At 36.1% G+C, this 17,095-nt stretch overlaps 2 protein-coding genes across 2 annotated transcripts; both read left to right on the forward strand.

The window, feature by feature from the left end:
• Nucleotides 1-1,829: 1,829 nt before the first annotated feature.
• LOC132635147 (pentatricopeptide repeat-containing protein At5g47360) lies at nucleotides 1,830-3,816 on the forward strand. The gene has a single exon (XM_060351410.1). It carries the CDS (start codon nucleotides 2,152-2,154, stop codon nucleotides 3,592-3,594), a length of 1,443 nt encoding a protein of 480 aa, XP_060207393.1. The 5' UTR covers nucleotides 1,830-2,151; the 3' UTR covers nucleotides 3,595-3,816.
• Nucleotides 3,817-12,253: 8,437 nt separating this feature from the next.
• LOC132635148 (phosphatidylglycerophosphate phosphatase PTPMT1-like) lies at nucleotides 12,254-16,843 on the forward strand. Its single transcript, XM_060351412.1, has 6 exons — nucleotides 12,254-13,220; nucleotides 14,643-14,765; nucleotides 15,045-15,138; nucleotides 15,769-15,851; nucleotides 15,933-16,022; nucleotides 16,174-16,843. Exons 1-6 carry the CDS (start codon nucleotides 12,960-12,962, stop codon nucleotides 16,546-16,548), a joined length of 1,026 nt encoding a protein of 341 aa, XP_060207395.1. The 5' UTR covers nucleotides 12,254-12,959; the 3' UTR covers nucleotides 16,549-16,843.
• Nucleotides 16,844-17,095: the final 252 nt, after the last annotated feature.

Consider the following 17,095-nt stretch of genomic DNA (forward strand, 5'->3'; position numbering starts at 1 on the left):
ATCTAGAGATTGATGATGAAGTGGATAAAAATTTCATTTTAAAGATTATCTAGGCTATTATTGTTTTTTGTGTTGTTATCTTTCTCAAATAATATTTATAATAATTCTTTTTATATTATTGCTGATTTATTTGAATTTATTTTCAGAATTTTAATGAAAACTTTACTTTTCTTTATTTTTCAGTAATAAAATTATAAAATTGAAGATACATGAAATATACGCCCCGTAGATCCATGGGATTTACGCCTCATTCCATGCTACAGAAAACGTCTCGCCTCACGCCTCCGTCTCTTAAAACATTGATGCTCATAATGTACTGCAAGAAGAAGTATGATCGAAGGTGCAAAAGGGGGAAAAAAAAAATCGGAGAAGAGCAAGACCAAATTTTAGCGGTGTGCGTGCGCCAATGCTACTATAGCACAAATTTCTTTAATAGGATCAAAAAAACCATTAGTCCTTAGGGAGAACACTCAGTGAAATCTTGTTACTGAATCCCCTTACCCCCTCTTTGGACGGTTGTTTCCCGTGGTTCACTAATGTATAGTTTTTTATGAAATTATGATTGTTTTTATTGTTCTTAAAAGATAACACACAAAGGCCTTAAATTTGGCTTCAGTTGACAAGTATGCTATCTAACTTTGTGTTTGACAAGTACACACCTCAACTTGTATAAAATTGAACACTTAAATACAAATGTTGATGTGACACTGACGTGGCCCTCTAAAATTTATGTACCACGTCAGTGCCATGTCAGCATTGTGTTTATATGTTCAACTTTTTACAAGTTGAGGTGCCTACTTGTGCACACCCAAAGTTGGAGGGCATACTTGTCAGCTGAGACCAAGTTTAAGTGCATGTGTTATGTATTATGCCTTCTTAAAATTATGCGGTATGGTGTTGTAAACCTGTTGTAATTTCGTGGTTATAAAACCATGAAAAAGTTCATAACCACAGATTTGGTGATTTTTGCATGGTTACGTATTTCATTTCTCCATTATACTCCCACCCTCCACCACTCCACCCCCACCCTACCACCCACCCCGACCCCTACCCCACCCCCAATTACCCCAACTCTTTCCACCCTAATAGCCACCCCCTACCCTTCACCACCACCCAACCCCACCCCAAAAAGCCACTCACCCCCACCCCTCCACCACCCCCACCTAGCACCTACTTATTTTTTAACGTTTCAATTTTATCCTTTACATGAGTTTTATTGATATATTTAAACTAATTTCTAATTAAGAGTTAAGAGTATTTTAGTAAACTTACAAGTTATTATACAATATCATATAGTCAAACCAAACAATACAAATATTATTAAACCACAACAAGCGATACAGTCTATCCAAATTTTATATTCATTAATACAATACAATACAATACCACACCATATCATACTGTACATTAATGAACCACGGGAAACAACCATCCAAACATGGTGTTAATAAAAGTTTAAGGATTAGGGCTATTAGGCCCCGTTCCAGTCACAGGCCCAAATTCCCTCTAAATGAAGAATTGCTACAATGACACTTTTTTTTTTTGCGTGGATTGTCCTTTATTTGGGGCGGTCTTTATTTTTTATCCTTCAACTTGGTCTTCTTTAAGTTTTATCCTTCGCCTAATACTCCGAGGTTTTGAGTCTTTAAGGCAAAATTTTGCTTTAAGGCAGAAATTTATAAATTCTTGTAAGGCTCAAATTATGTCTTAAGGACAAAAGTCAAAGACAAGGCACAAAAATTAAAGACCATCCCAGCGAAGGCTAATCCTGCAGTTGCCCACAATTATATTGTGATTAATTTGGGCCCAGACTTATGTTCCTCGGAGAAGTCCATTAAGCTGACTAGGCCTGCCCCCTTCTCTTCTCCGGCGAAAGTGAAGCTATAGGCTTATATTTTTGAATTCGGACACACAGAAAGATTATTTTTCCATAGTTCCTTTTGATTTTTGTTTTCAAGTTGATTATTTTGCATTCTTATTGCTTCCTATAATAAGATGGTGAACTAGTCCACCTCTTGAGTGTTAGACAAAAATATGAAAGACGAGATTTTTATAACCTCTGTCTAATTCTTCAAGCAGCTAATTCCACTTTTCTCACTATTCCAAATCCAACATATCTGAATTTCAATTTTTTTTTTTTATGAGAAAATTATGTTTCTTCCATCAATCTATCGCCTTTTCTTGGAAACTAATCCAACCAATAAGCCAATTTCATTACTCAAGATTGTACATTTATCTACCACTTCATCATCATCAGCTGAAGAATTCTTGAATCATTTATTCAAAAATAAAAATGGGTATGGTATGGAGAAAACACTGAATGTAGTAAGGGCTAAACTAGATGCTCGATGTGTTGATCAAGTATTAGAGAAATGTGCGGTTGATGATCCCCAAATAGGTTTCAGATTCTTCATTTGGGCTGGTCTTAATTCTAGCTATAGACATAGTAGTTACATGTTTAGTAGAGCTTATAAATTGCTTGAAGTTGATCGTAAACCACAAATTATTCAAGATGTTATTGAGGCTTATAGGGTGCAAAATTATGTCCCAAGTGCTAAGATGTTTAAGGTTATATTGAATTTGTGTAGAGAAGGAAAAGATGCAAACTTGGGCCTGTGGGTGTTGAGGAAAATGAAAGAGGTTAATTGTCGTCCAGACACGACAGTGTATAATGTAGTTATTCGATTGTTATGTGAGAAGGGAGATGTGGATGAGGCAATGGGGTTGATGAGAGAGATGGAGTTGATTGATCTTCATCCTGATATGATCACTTATGTCGTGATAATTAAGGGGTTGTGTGAGGTGGGTAGGTTGGAAGAAGCTTGTGGATTAACCAAAGCTATGAGGGGACATGGATGTGTGCCAAATACGGTTACCTATTCAGCTCTTCTTGACGGGATTTGTAGGTTCGGGAATTTGGAAAGGGCACTTGAGTTATTGAGAGAAATGGAAAAAGATGGTGGGCAGTGTAAGCCTAACGTCGTTACTTATACTACTGTGGTTCAAAATTTTGTTGAGAAAGGCCAGTCAATAGATGCATTAAGTATTTTGGACCAAATGAGGGATTTTGGGTGTAAACCAAATAGGGTACTTGTCTGTACTTTGATTCAAGGTCTTTGCAAAGATGGACATGTGGAGGAAGCTCATAAAGTTATCAACAGAGTAGCTGAAAGTGGTATTCCACTTGATTCTTGCTACAGTTTTCTAGTTTTATCGCTGTTTCGGATTGGAAAACTCAAGGAGGCAGAATTGTTTTTTAGGCGAATGTTGACTGGTGGCCTTAAGCCTGACGGCTTGACCTCAAGCACAATAATACGATGGCTTTGTCAGGAAAGTCGGATACTTGATGGATATCACTTGATTGATGCGGTTGAGCAGTCTGCCAGTGTATCTTCTATGGATTCTGATATTTATTCTATTCTTATGGCTGGACTATGCAAGGCAAATCATCTTGTACAAGCTGCTAAGCTTGCTAGTCTGATGGTAGAGAAAGGAATTCGGCTTAAAGGTCCTTATGTTAAGGATGTAATCGAATGTCTTAGACATTGTGGGAAAGAGGATTTAGCTTCAAGCATTGGTAATATTAAGAGCTGATGTACGACCAAGATTGCATTACTACATTGATCCTACTTGTGCCCTGTGTTGTCAACAAACAGTAATCTCGCCATTGAGATTAACCCTCAGTTGTATTCTATATTCCACCTAATTGAATTCTCTCCAGTTTTGTTCAATAAATAAAACACATTTGGACTTCTAGTCAGGTTGGAATGATAACTCTTTTCAGATTTCAATTTACGTCTCATTTTGGATTTTGTACTTTGATTTGTGTATTGTGGGCATATATTCTCATCCAGATGAGATGGAAAGAACAGGTTAAGTGCTCATTTGAATATTCAGTTGAGGTATCACTTATTGTCTGATAGGCAAATGTGGTGCTCAACCAACTATTGAATTTCAAACGAAGTGCTTTACTGTATCACATTCTAATATGCTGTTACATAAATGGTCCTGTGCTAATTTAGTGATCTCTATCCTTGCACAAAGTACACAAATTTCAAATATATAGTATAGTTCATAAGATGTGCAAAGCAAGTGGGCCTTTTTCTTTCTATCTTCTAAGAATGTGTCCCCATCACTATATCTGACAATTATCCCTGGAATTTTTGTGGTTTTCCATCTTAGGAAAAGTATATTCCAAGTTCAACGAGTATACTCCTTTTCATCTCTGAGGAAAAGTACCTTGAGATGCAGCAAAGTGTCAAACAGCTATATGATAATTTGCATCTAAGCCTGTAAAATAGGTTCTGTTTCATACGGTTTTCACTCTCTTTGGAACAACAGAGTTTTGCCAATTGAACTATCTGAATGAGTTAGTAAGTATCTTTTTTTGTTTTGTTTTTTGAAACACATGTAATAAAGAGAAAAGGAGGTAACTTTGATCCTTTCAAGCTGGTTCTTTCCGTCGCGGAATACTTCTCTGCTACCCATTCTAGTAATGATACTTCTAACCTAAAGGAGAAAAGTAACAAGTCTTTCCATTCAATACATCCAAAAGAATATAGCTCGACCTTGAACTTGGGGACATGTAATTCATACACCAGTATTAGAAGAAAAATATTTAAAGCAGGGATGTGAGAGACTAAGAGCAGAGAATCAGTACATCAGTATGAATGTTGTGTGTGTGTTTTGGATGAAATCTCCACAAATAGTTGAAATATTCTTTTTAACTGTATAAGTGTCGAAACTAACTGCTTATTTGAACCTCTATGCATGAAGTTGAGTTGACATTTGAAGCTCATCGAACAATTCACAGCAGTAAGAAATTTGGCCATTAATGTTTCTCAAGGGTAGAGTAAATTCCAGTTGCTGAGCTCACGTTTACCTTTATTTTCCCTTTTCTGCTACATAATCTTTACTCATATACTTGTTTCAGGTGTCTTTAGTATATGCCCTTCACTCCCGTTCTTCGCGTGTCTCTCTTTCTCTTTTGCTTTTCCTTTTCTTCTATATTTTATTTGGAGAAATTGTGTTGGAGGATGATGCAGTCTGGTTCCAGTTGTTTTATGCTTAACACCCATTTTCATGCAGCATTTTCCATGAGTTGTTTTGGTGCTTCTTATAGACATGGACAATGAGTAGGTGTTTAAAATTATATGATATTGTATCCAGAGACTTCATTTACTGTCCGAATCCCTTGCCCTCATTTACTCATCACTTAGCTTCTTATTCATTCAAAAAATGCTATGATTGGATCCCAGCAGGAGAATCACTGAGGAATGCCCTTGAGCCTGAATACTTAAATGATATTGGGTATCTTCCGTGATTCTCTGCATCTTCATCTGGAATTCTGTTGTAAATTTGGTATGTTATCTACAAGGTTTTGTTCCACCACCCAGTTTTATTTTTTCTTCCAATGTGATTCAATTTATATTAGAGTGGTCTCAGCACAGCCTTCATCTATTTTTCTTGTTCCAGCATCTGTCACCACAATTCATGTCCATGTGTTGAAGCATACTTTTCAGTTTAACCTTTTGGTTCTATTTCGCGTTGGGTTTAGTAGCCTTGCACAGATAGAGATTTGTTTTTCCATGATCCGAGATATAATGTGAGACGAGTGTCTCGTGTTCAATTCTTCAATGCAGCATTTTCCATTTCAAGAAAAAAAAAAGATGTAATGTGATGACGATTGAGTTTTCTGCCTTACTTGCGGTGGCATCTTGGTTATCATGTAAGTTTTGCAGTCTTTGTCAACCACCCCTCTGAGCAAAATAAATGACATGTGAAATACATTAACAATCAAGAAAGAATTTAAGTTACATACGCTGACAGAGGCGGACTCAGGATTTAAAGACCGCGGGGGCACCATTATCCTAGCAATTTATGTTAATACGAGTGCACAGTTATATATATAGCTACTTTTTCAAGGTTTATCACATATATATACAAAGTTTTTATACTGAGTGCACGTGCCCTCCCTCCTCACCATGTGGGTCTGCCTCTGTAACACTGATCTGTAAAAGAAGTTTTACACTATTAGTGCAATATGACCGGCTATAAGAGGTTATTACTCTATTTTTCAGGTTACCATATTAGGCTTTCTATGTACAATTATCTATTGTGTAGGCCAGTTTAACCTTGACTGTATCATAGTATATGTGATGTTGGTGCATAGAACTTAATGGTAAGTTGAATGCACTGACTAATTTGGATTTTGAAGTCCCTATCTTGAAATGTCTGCCTTTCTGGTCAGTAATTTTAGGCTGAACTACGAGTTCTATCCAACTGGTTGCGCATTAAGCAAGGATGGAGTACAGTTTCAAAAAAATAAGCAAGGATGGGAGTACAATGGCAATAGGGTCCCACATGGTTTGCAAACTGGCTTTATGGGAGCAATTCATATAAAGCAGCAGCTCTATTCTGCACTTTGATCGAAGTCCACAATCAGAATCCCAAAATCGACGACTCTCCTGTTGTGCATCTTCAGTTAAGCAGTCCAGCTCAAATTCATGATGTTAGATTATGTTCAAGTCCATGATCATAAATTTCGTTTTTCGCTTTCTGTATTCTTTTCTGTTTTGAGGATCACCTGTTTTGAAAAAAATATCTGTTCCAAATCTTATTGAAAGAAACATAGTTCTAAATACAATAAGAGGAGTGACCACTTTGTTTTCTTTTTGCAATAAGGGTTATTTTCTGTCTAATTTTGTGCATGGTTTTGCTTTGCTATCGCTGTAACTCAAACAAGTAGAAGCTATTAGTCTATTTTCTTGCTTCAAATGCCCATTCCTGATATATGTCTGAACTTACGAATCACAAACATTGCTGAAATGAAAATTTCACCTGCATTCGTGCCTCAATTGTAGAGGTATAATGTATTGAATTACGTAGAGGGAATAGGATAGCATGTTGGAATTTTGTTTCAATTAGTAGCATATAGGTATGTTTAAAAAGATTTTGGTTGCAATGGTAACCTAGTATATGTAAAGAAGGGAACTTGAGATATGGATAAATAGATTTTGTTATTTTCAGCTCAGTTGTCATTTGATCCCTCGTAATGTCGCTTGACAGGCTTCCAGACTCTGTTTGGGGGCAGGGGTCATTATTAGTTCACAAACTGATTTCAGTTCCACGAGTGTCAACGGAGGTGCTGGTTGCTTCCTGTATTGGGGGAGGAGACCTCCAACTGATTTGTCTTTGTCTAGAGCTGCACATGACACAGGGTGAACAATTTATGTGCTTTCTGTACATACTCCTTTATTTTGTATGAGTCATGATAAGACTTGAGGATAACTTTTGAGTCAGTTACTTACTGGAAATTATTTGCTTTTAGATACTGCATAAGAAGGGCGGTTATTAGTTTTTGTCGAAAAGATAACATGTAGTTTCATGTTGCCTTGTGATGTTTCTTGTCCTCCAAAGAATGTATGCCCATACTAGTTTCTGCTCTTGTTATAAATTTTTTTGACAATCATATGATGCAGTTATTTAGAGTTAACAGAAATCATACAACAACAACATACCAGTGGAATCCCACAATGTGGGGTCTGGAGTTAACAGAAATCATGAAGTTACAAATATTTGTTTATGGATTGTTAAGGTGCAATATTTGGGACCTTTATACTAGCTAGATGTATTCTCTAAAGTGCGCCAAATCTTGCCATATATTTTTCATAGTCGTAATGCATCTGGGCTTCTGGACAATATATGTGGGGTGCACTATACTTTCAGATGGTCTAACGTATTATACAGAAGTGCAGATAATGCCACGTTGTGTATGTGGTTAGATTATGGTTTTAAGCACTTCCTCATCCTTGTTGTCTACGAGGAGAGGATTTCCTTAAGATCTAGCAGGATTTGTTGACTCCACCTCATTTTGGTTATTGAAATAGAAATCAAGTGCATCATGTTTCTGTACTTGGAAAGGATTGAGTTTTTTTTTTTTGCCAAACTTAGTGTATATTAATTTATCTTGTGAAATATTGTCAGTCCGCTTGAATAAAAGGATGTGTATCTGTTCAAGTATACCAATTTTGTTTATAGAACATACTCGATTCTCTTAGAACAGGCAAGACCAGGAGAGGAAAATGGAGAACTTTTACTTATATTGTTACTTCTACGAGACTATGACTAGTAATCTCCTGCTCTTTTGGATCATCTCCCTATCCGAAGATTCGTCCAGACCAATCTGCATAAGGGTGAGTAAGCGATTTAACCTTTATTTTGAAGGCAAAAATCTTCCCATTTGTTGTAAAGAAAAGTAGGATGAAGCTAACAAAGAAGGATCAAAACAACAGCTTCTGTAAGATCAAGAATTCTACTGATAAAAATAAAATAAAAAATTCACCTATTCTGTCCTCCCAAACCAGCTTTCGTCCATTGAGCCTCACTTACTAAAATGGTGTATGTGCTTAAATCCTTGCGTACAAGAACAAAATGTCTCTTTACTATCATTGTATTTCACCAGACTATAATTGCATTTCAAGGAACTTCAAAACAACTTAGTTGAGGACAGGGCTACTAAAGCAAGTTCAGTCTTTGTTTGATGCACAAGTATGTCAGCATCTTCTGCATATCTCCATGCCCTCTCTTCCCCCGCTCTGGTGAGGATACATTATTTGTAATTAGGTTGTTCACTATTTGTTACAGAGGGACAAAAATGGGAGTTTTGTACCTATTGGGAACCTGGAAAGTTAGAGGCACTTTATACATTTCATTTATAATTTAATCTTTTGTTACATCTTTTATATTTTTTATGAAATTTCTGTTATATATGCATGTATTTGATTTTGAAATCAAAATATAGACAACAATATGTACATGTTCTTACTTCCCTCTTGAGTTCTCATTCCTTGCTCACTTTCCTCCTCCTTTAGCTTTATGAGCTTTTTCACGCTTTTTTCCTACTAAGCATGGCAAGGGGTAAGTTCTCTTTAGGTGAACTCTATGGGCTGCTGTGTTGGAGTTTATATTCTTTTACCTGTTTCCCCTATAAAATGACAAAGCAAAGTATGATCTCAGAGAGTTAAGTTACTTGCACTGTGTAATTTTGCTTTTTCAAATTCGCCACATTGCTTGGCTGTGCTGATCCTTGTATGGGAGTCGAGCTGTTTTTGTATCTCCAAACTCATTCATCCCCTTTGTTACTAGATTATTGGTAGAAAACATATGTCATGTCTCTGTTTCCTATCCCATTTAATGTTCTGAAAAGAATAGATTCATTGAGGAGAAATTTCATTTGGCAAGGCAACAAAGAAAGGAAAGCAATCCATTTGGTTAAATGGGACTGCCTCATCACCAGTAAGAAGGATGGAGGACTTGGCATTAGGGATCTCAAAATTCATAATCAAAGCTTACTTATGAAGTGGTTGTGGAGATGTAACATGGAGGCCAATGCATTATGGAGGAGGTTTGTGCATGATAAATATGGCCAAGAAGAAGAGTGGTGCTCTGATACAGTTAATAGCCCCTTTGGAGTTGGTGTTTGGAAAGCTATTAGATCATTGTGGCCATCTCTGGCTGAAAATATCAGTATAAAAATGGGCAATGGAAGGAAAATTCTCTTGTGGCATGACAACTGGCTTGGGCATGGATCCTTAAAAGATTTGTTTCTTGAGTTCTATAATATTGTTACTCTACCAGATGCAAAATTTGAATAAGCTAAAGGAGTACATGGATGGAATATTACTTTTAGAAGATTACTACATGACTAGGAATTGGAAAGAGCTGTGGAATTATTCAAGACCTTGGAACAATTTCAAGGTTTTAAAGAATCTGAGGATTCTTTGTACTGGAACCATGGCAATAATGGTGTTTTTACTGTCAAATCAGCATACAATTATCAGCTTAGGCAATATACACAATCCGATCAGTGGCCATGGAAATCCATTTGGAAGACTAAGGCCCCGTATAAGGTTTCATGTTTCTCTTGGCTGGTAGCAAGAGAAGCATGTCTCACCCAGGAAAACTTAAGGAGAAGGGGTTTTCATCTATGCACTAGATGTGTTCTGTGTGATGCAGCCAGAGAAAGTAACTCCCATTTATTTATACATTGTCCTTTCACTATACAATTGTGGCAATTTTTCTTGAACATGGTAGGACTAAGTTGGACTATGCCGGCAAACAACTGTGAGCTATTGAAGTGCTGGAACTATAATGAGGGAGCAGTAAGACAAAAGAGTTGGTGGAAACTTGTCCCAGCAGTTATTTGGTGGATAGTTTGGAAGGAGAGGAACAATCGAGTTTTTGAAGACAAATGCAATTCTGTGCAGAAAATCAAGATGAATTGTGTCATTTTGTTTCACTTTTGGTGTAAAGAAAACTATGTAGAGGAGGCTGAATCACTAGTTGATATGATAGGTTCCTTATCAGTGGCAGACCTAGTAAGAGCCCAGGGGATTCCCTTCAGCGAAAAATTACACTGTATATACAAGGTGAAAATTATTTTTTATGTATATATAGTAGACGTTGAACCCCTTAGCTTTTTCATTTATGGCTTCTTTATATTTTTGAACCTCCTTGGCATAAATCCTGGCTCCGCCACTGTTCCTTGTAAAGCAGTAGTCCTAAGCATGGTGGGGTTTTTGTAAGTATGGCTGCACTGTTATGGTGCAGGTTTAATATATATACATATAAATATACATGTTACCAGTCTAAAAAAAAAAACATTTTCACATTTTCTAATATTAGGTTCCCATGCGGGGGGTTGAATCAGAGGCAAACTATATTCAGTTTATTATATGTAGTTTCACCTTGCATTTTTTGTGGAAAGACTATTTTCAGTTTGAGCTTGTGATTTCTTGTGTACACGATGGTAACTCAGGTGTATTGACAAATTTGGCCCCTTGCTTTCGGGTACTCGGGTGCCTCTTTCCTATTTGTCAGACCAAATTTATGTATGTATATTATTGATTTTTATTGTTTTGGAACTTGGGTTTCATCGTGTTTTGAGAATGTAGAATGTGAAGACTGTCGAAGACAACTCGGTTGCTACTGTAAAATGCACCTCGTAATTACCAAAGTAGGTTGATGTAGATTTATAGACAAAAATAGTTGTTTGGAGGGAGAATCTACGAACCAAACTTATATCTGCAACAGTGCAACTGCATAAAGGGTAGCTCGGTGCAGTTAGCAGAGGGTATATTGTACGCAGTCTTACCTAACAGTGCAACTGCATAAGTACACATTATACTTTGATCCTCTCCATGTCACGTTCAAACAGACTGAGAAGTAGGACAGTGAGTGTTGTCTATGACAATACTGGAACATACCATGCTTCATGTTCAACTCCTAGTCAAGCTTATTTCCATGTCAAATGGCAATCTATTTTTTTTTCTTTCTCAAATGTTGCAAACAAGATATTAAAAGATTTTGCAACAAAACAAATTACCAACATTTTGTTGTTTCCAAGTAAGTAGATTTACCCCTCTTTAAAGCTAAATAATATCTTTATGATCACTTCCTAAAACGTGAATTTTCTTCAACCTTTAACCAAGTTTGCTACACAGAAAAGCAATACAATTTATATAAGATGATAATGACTTATTTTTTCCAAATCCCTCAGTAGTATGAAAAAATCAAGAGGAACTATATTGAATATCGATGCATAATCTTTCAACTCTTTTTCTTTTTAAGAAAAGATAATAATAGGGTTCATTGTACGAGAGTCTATACTCTGTGATACTAACTGGGGGCGGTGTCGATAGGAAAATCAAGAAGGCGGATGATCAAGGTTAATGATTTTTCATTGTACATAGGGGGGGCGACCATCCAACTGACAACATTATAAAATGTCTTTTAACTTTTTGTATGATTGGGACAAGATGATACGTCAAAAAATGGAGCGTCGAGTCGTATTATTATCTTTAATGGGTCTAGCTCAGACAATTTTTTACCACTACAATACTTATTTGGACAATATTAACGGGTAATAAAAAATTTCCATGACTTTAGTAACCTTACGAACTCGAAACTTGATTCCTCAATTTGTTGTAATAAAATTTAAAATTTGCTCAAAAAATCTTGATACAAAGTTTTACTACCTAAATAATAATACCGAAATTTATGAAAATAATTTATAATTTTTTTCTCTTTTTAAAAAGAGGAGTATATGAGGAACCTAAGTGACACTTGGAATAATTATGTGGCAACAAGCAGGTCATCCAATCAAATAAAATACTAGGCTAAACGTGATTGGTGAATCTAAACCATTGGGTTTTGCACGTCACCATCTCCAATAAATCTCACTTTAAAGTAATTTTATATTTAAAAAGTTTGAAATATCGTGTCACACGGGGAACAATCTGAATTCTCAAGTAGAGTATCATCTAGGGTTCTTAAATTCCAAGTTATCTCAATTCCGATCCAATTACTTTTTACAAATCAAATCTCTCAACCATCTAGACAAGATCTTGACCGTCTGATTGATACCTTTTTCTTTGAATATGGTTGAAATTTGCAAACCCTACATCAATTTCAATCAAAGTTCAAATTTTTATTGCAATTTTAGCGTTTCTGATCCTTTTGGCAGATAGTTTTACCTAAATTCAAGAAAAGGGTTGATTTGTTTGTGTGTTGATTTTGAAGATAGTCAGGAGTGTGATATTGGGGTTTATGTTTTCTGTTTGAATTATAGGTCAAAGTTTGTGTTTTTTTTTTGTCAGTAAGTTGTGTAAAATCTTTTTATTTTTTATTTTCTTGTAGTAAGTGGGGTTTGAATCTTGGTTTTTCCTCTTTTTTGTGATCAGTGGGTTGTGTAAAAACTTCTTGTTTTATTTCCTTTAGTGAGTGGGTTGTGAATCTTGTTTTTCCCTCTTTTGTTGTGATCAGCGGGTTGTATAGATTTTTTTATTTTTTTTTAATTTTCTTTAGTAAGTGGGGTGTGAATCTTGATTTTTCTCTCTTTTTTGTGATCAGTCGGTTGGATAGATTTTTTTATTTTTTTTAATCTTCCAAGTATTATCATGTATATAGAGGAAGAGAAGGGAGGAGAGTTGGAGACTAGGGAGGAGGAGGAGGTGGTGGGTGGAGTGGTAGAGAAGGCAGAGCAAGTGACTACTGATGGTAAGGTGTTGTGTACTAGTGGAAAGAATTCTATTGTTGTGGATGTAAGGAGGGTCATGGTTGGAGTTGGTGCTCGGGCCTTGTTTTATCCGACACTTCTGTATAATGTTGTTAGGAACAAGATTCAGGTGGAGTTTCGCTGGTGGGACTGGATTGATGAGGTAGAACACTTTTTGGCGGCCTGGCTTAATGTACACACTTGTATTGAATGTCTTATTGTTATTGCGCCACCCCCCACCCCCCAAACCTAAATGTATACACTTGTAGTGAATTTTGTGGTCTTTTTAGCTTGATCCATGTTGATGTGCAAATGATGTCAGTATGCTTCAACAGTTTAGATAAGTTGGGATTTTTTGTTTACAATGTCCAATCCATATTGCATATTCGGATGCTAACTCATGTAATGTGTTGATAAATTTTTGAACTATTTATATTAGAAATTCATGCTAATTAATTGTCATCTGACGCTTTGTCTGGAAATTTCAGTTATATTAAGGTTGATTGCTGATTCTGAACTGTTATAACATCTTGCCGAACTTCGAAGTCATGAATAATGAATAATAGTACTATATGCATGATTATTCAGAAAATAAGGGGTGGAACTGAATTTGTAGAAATATCAATCGCTCAATTTCTATCTGAAAGAGCATGTCGTTAGACATTCTTGTCAGTAATAAAAAAAAGTCATGTTATAGATCTTTATAGTACTCTGTATCAAATGCATTAGAAAGATGGTTAAACTTGTCTGTCTTAGGAATGATAAGCCGATGACACCTGGGATGTAATATGTTTTCTTATAATCTGCTTAAAGAAGTTTGCCTCTAATCACTGATCAGTGACAGGTGGCAAAAGAAGCATAGTTAATTATCCAGGAAGATGGACCAATAGTAAACATGTTCAGCTCTTCTTTTCTTTTCCCTGCTATAATTTTAGTTACTGTCACTATCGTCTTCCCAGATTACTCTCACATTTATTTCTTGGTTTCCTGAAAATTTATTTACTTTCTTTGGCCTGGAAGTTTCTCTAATATTCTAATTAGTTTGCAATGTCATGCACCAAAAAGGTGACTTGAGATTCTCCTTCATACTAGTACAAGTTGAAATTGATCAGAATGCTAGTTCTATCCCCACTCTATAGCGACATCCTCTTGAATACAAGAACTTCAATGTTCAGAATTCCATCCTGGTCGAATGAAGAGGCCTGGTTTTGGAGGGAGTACGTATAGTGATATTGATGTTGCTCATATCTGTTACATGTTTTATTTGTTCAAGGTTGTAGCATGTCTAGTATATGTGCAATGAGGTAAATGAGGTGCTTGTAGGGATCTTAAGAAATGTTCTCTTACATCTTAAACTTATATGATAGAAGCTGCAATGCTTTTCTCGTAACTCCATATGCATCTATCTTCATATTGGAGACTAAGTTTGTGGTGTATGTGTTCACCATCTTTGAAGACCAGATATAAGTTGATTTGATGTTCATGTTCTTTCAATTCATTCATAGTGAATAATTGGTTGATCGTTTGTAATCCAATATATTTACTGTATAACAAGATTGTATTACTGACTTAATCTCCTCTTTAGTTTGTGTTATTAGGTGCTGTCCCTTTCCAATCTGATGTGAAAAGGCTAAGGGAGCTTGGTGTCTCCGGTGTTGTCACCCTTAATGAGCCATATGAGACTTTAGTTCCAACTTCTTTATATGAGGTTAGGTTTTTAACTTATGATATTTGTTTTAATCTTTTTTTTTTTTTAATGCTCTCTTAAAAGATAAGTTATCTAAAACAAAACCCAAAAAAGGCAGCCAGCCTTCATTCAATTCTCACCTTCATGCCCCTTCGCCTTATTTCTTCTGTACCCTTTTGCTTTGATCTTTCTATTATGCTCCACTTAAAACATAAGTCAGCCTTTCCTTATCTAAATCTATAAAAAAATCAAGTGTTACTTTTCTTTTTTCACATTAGTGTTATCTGTTACTTCTTGCAGGCTCATGGTATTCGTCATTTGGTTCTCCCCACAAGAGATTACTTATTTGCCCCATCACTGAACAATATATGTCAAGCAGTAGAGTTCATCCATGGTGAGTACTTTCTCATCACTTGGTCTCCCTTTTTTATTAATTTGTTGATTTTACACTGTTGTCAACATTCTTGACCTTAATTTCCTGGATGCTTTTACCGTTTTGTCATGACATCACAGTCACTTACCATCTTGAGATTCATCTAATATGTCCAAACTCTGGAACTATGAGCGCAGTCTCCATCATATCAAAAATGACACTCACACGGTCTGAGGGTCGAAGTGTCCAATTCTTGGGTTGATATAGATCTTTCAATAATCAAATTTTATGTTAGAGCCTAGACAATAGTACTTTAAACTACGTGTTTATTAAATAAAAAATATTTTACAAATTCAAATGTCATGTCATGGTTAAGGAAAAGTCAGCAAAACTGTGGTCTAGTCTATATTTGTTTGATTTACAAAATTCTGATTATGTCACTTAAAAATGGGGCTGAAGTAGTACATTTGTTAAGTTGTTTGTCTTCTATTTGGATCTAGTACTTTTGAGGTATCTGTCACTTTGTATATTGACTTTACCTTTCCCCCGCCATAAACTGAAGAAAAATCCAAAGATTGTTTAGAGTACCGCCAAAGGAGGATTTACTAGTAGATTAAGCCTTTAAGTAAACTTTTCTTGTTTGTTTTGAAGAAAACGCTTCCAATGGACAAAGTACATACGTGCACTGCAAGGCTGGTCGAGGACGTAGCACGACCATTGTCTTATGCTACTTGGTTGGTAAATTAAGGCTTGTTTGAATGGATTATTTAAAGATCACTACCCATTTTCTTTCTAAAGTTTATTTTGGTTTGTAGGTTAAGTACAAGCAGATGACACCAAATGATGCATATAACTATGTGAAGTCGATTCGTCCAAGGGTGCTTTTGGCCTCTACCCAGCGACAGGTGTCTCAGAGATTTGCCTCATATTTTGATCCATTTTCTTTTAGATGCATGATTTTTCTCCCTTAATGAGATTGATGGTAGATACTCCAGTTGACCTGGTTTTTATTTTTCTGGCTATTGTTGCTGACTCTGTTTTTCCACTAATAATCAGGCTGTCGAAGAATTCTACCATCTTATGGTGAAAAAGACATACAGTTCAAACCCGTTAACTAGTCTGATCTCACGGAGCTCAAAGTTCTTGGCTAGACGGAATTTGTTAGCCTTCGATGATGGTGCTGTAGTTGTGATAACCGAAGCAGATCTAGATGGATATGATTCGAGCGTTGACTCTAGGGTGGCTGGATCTGAGATTTGGGCTGATTTGAATTTGATTTACAGGGTTCGAGTTGCTGGTGGGGCAGCCTTAGCAAGACTATCATGTATGTGGCTTCGCTGCCACACCGACCAGAAGATTCCGAACCAGAAGCTGAATGCAGAAAGCAAGCAGCTGGAAAGTTTTACTGTAGATATACATGTGTTCTCTTAAGTTAAAAGTTGTACATATTTTCTTCAGTATATAAAGATGCTACAAGGCGCCTACTGTTTCAGCTTTTTCTCTACCAAAAACCTTGACGTTCTCAATGCAAATATGAGATATATCTCAAGTTTCAAATGAGAAGTTTAAGAGTGTATGTATATATAGCTTTATGCAAAGTTTGAACTTTCATGATGTAGCTTACCACCTGTTAGAATATTTTGTGGTTCCTTAACGGGGAATTTGCTACTAGATCATGTATAGATATGCCTAAGGTTTGCATATAAATTCTTGGTCTGTTTATTCACTCAGCTAGAACTACCCTTTTTTACTTCTTTTCTGTTTCATCTCCAGCAACTGCAAGTAACCATTTGCCATTATACTTGGTGCTTCAACCTATTCTCTTCTTATATGATTGAACTTAACTTGCTTGTTATTGAGGTATTGTTGCTGTTGTGGGTGTATTACATTAAGCAGTTAAAAAAGAGGGCAACACTCTAATTGTGGACCTCAATGAGAATGAATACTATACAGAACAATCAAGACCAGGTTCCCTAAT

Source organism: Lycium barbarum, chromosome 4 (genome assembly GCF_019175385.1).
Source record: "Lycium barbarum isolate Lr01 chromosome 4, ASM1917538v2, whole genome shotgun sequence".
Taxonomy (NCBI): domain Eukaryota; kingdom Viridiplantae; phylum Streptophyta; class Magnoliopsida; order Solanales; family Solanaceae; genus Lycium; species Lycium barbarum.

Excerpts from the sequence above, each read along its gene's own strand:
- LOC132635148 (XM_060351412.1), top strand. The coding sequence starts at position 12,960 with ATGTATATAGAGGAAGAGAAGGGAGGAGAGTTGGAGACTAGGGAGGAG. Across the intron at positions 14,766-15,044 it reads TTCCAACTTCTTTATATGAG|GCTCATGGTATTCGTCATTT; the intron begins GTTAGGTTTTTA and ends TACTTCTTGCAG. Across the intron at positions 16,023-16,173 it reads TGGCCTCTACCCAGCGACAG|GCTGTCGAAGAATTCTACCA; the intron begins GTGTCTCAGAGA and ends ACTAATAATCAG.
- LOC132635147 (XM_060351410.1), top strand. The coding sequence starts at position 2,152 with ATGTTTCTTCCATCAATCTATCGCCTTTTCTTGGAAACTAATCCAACC.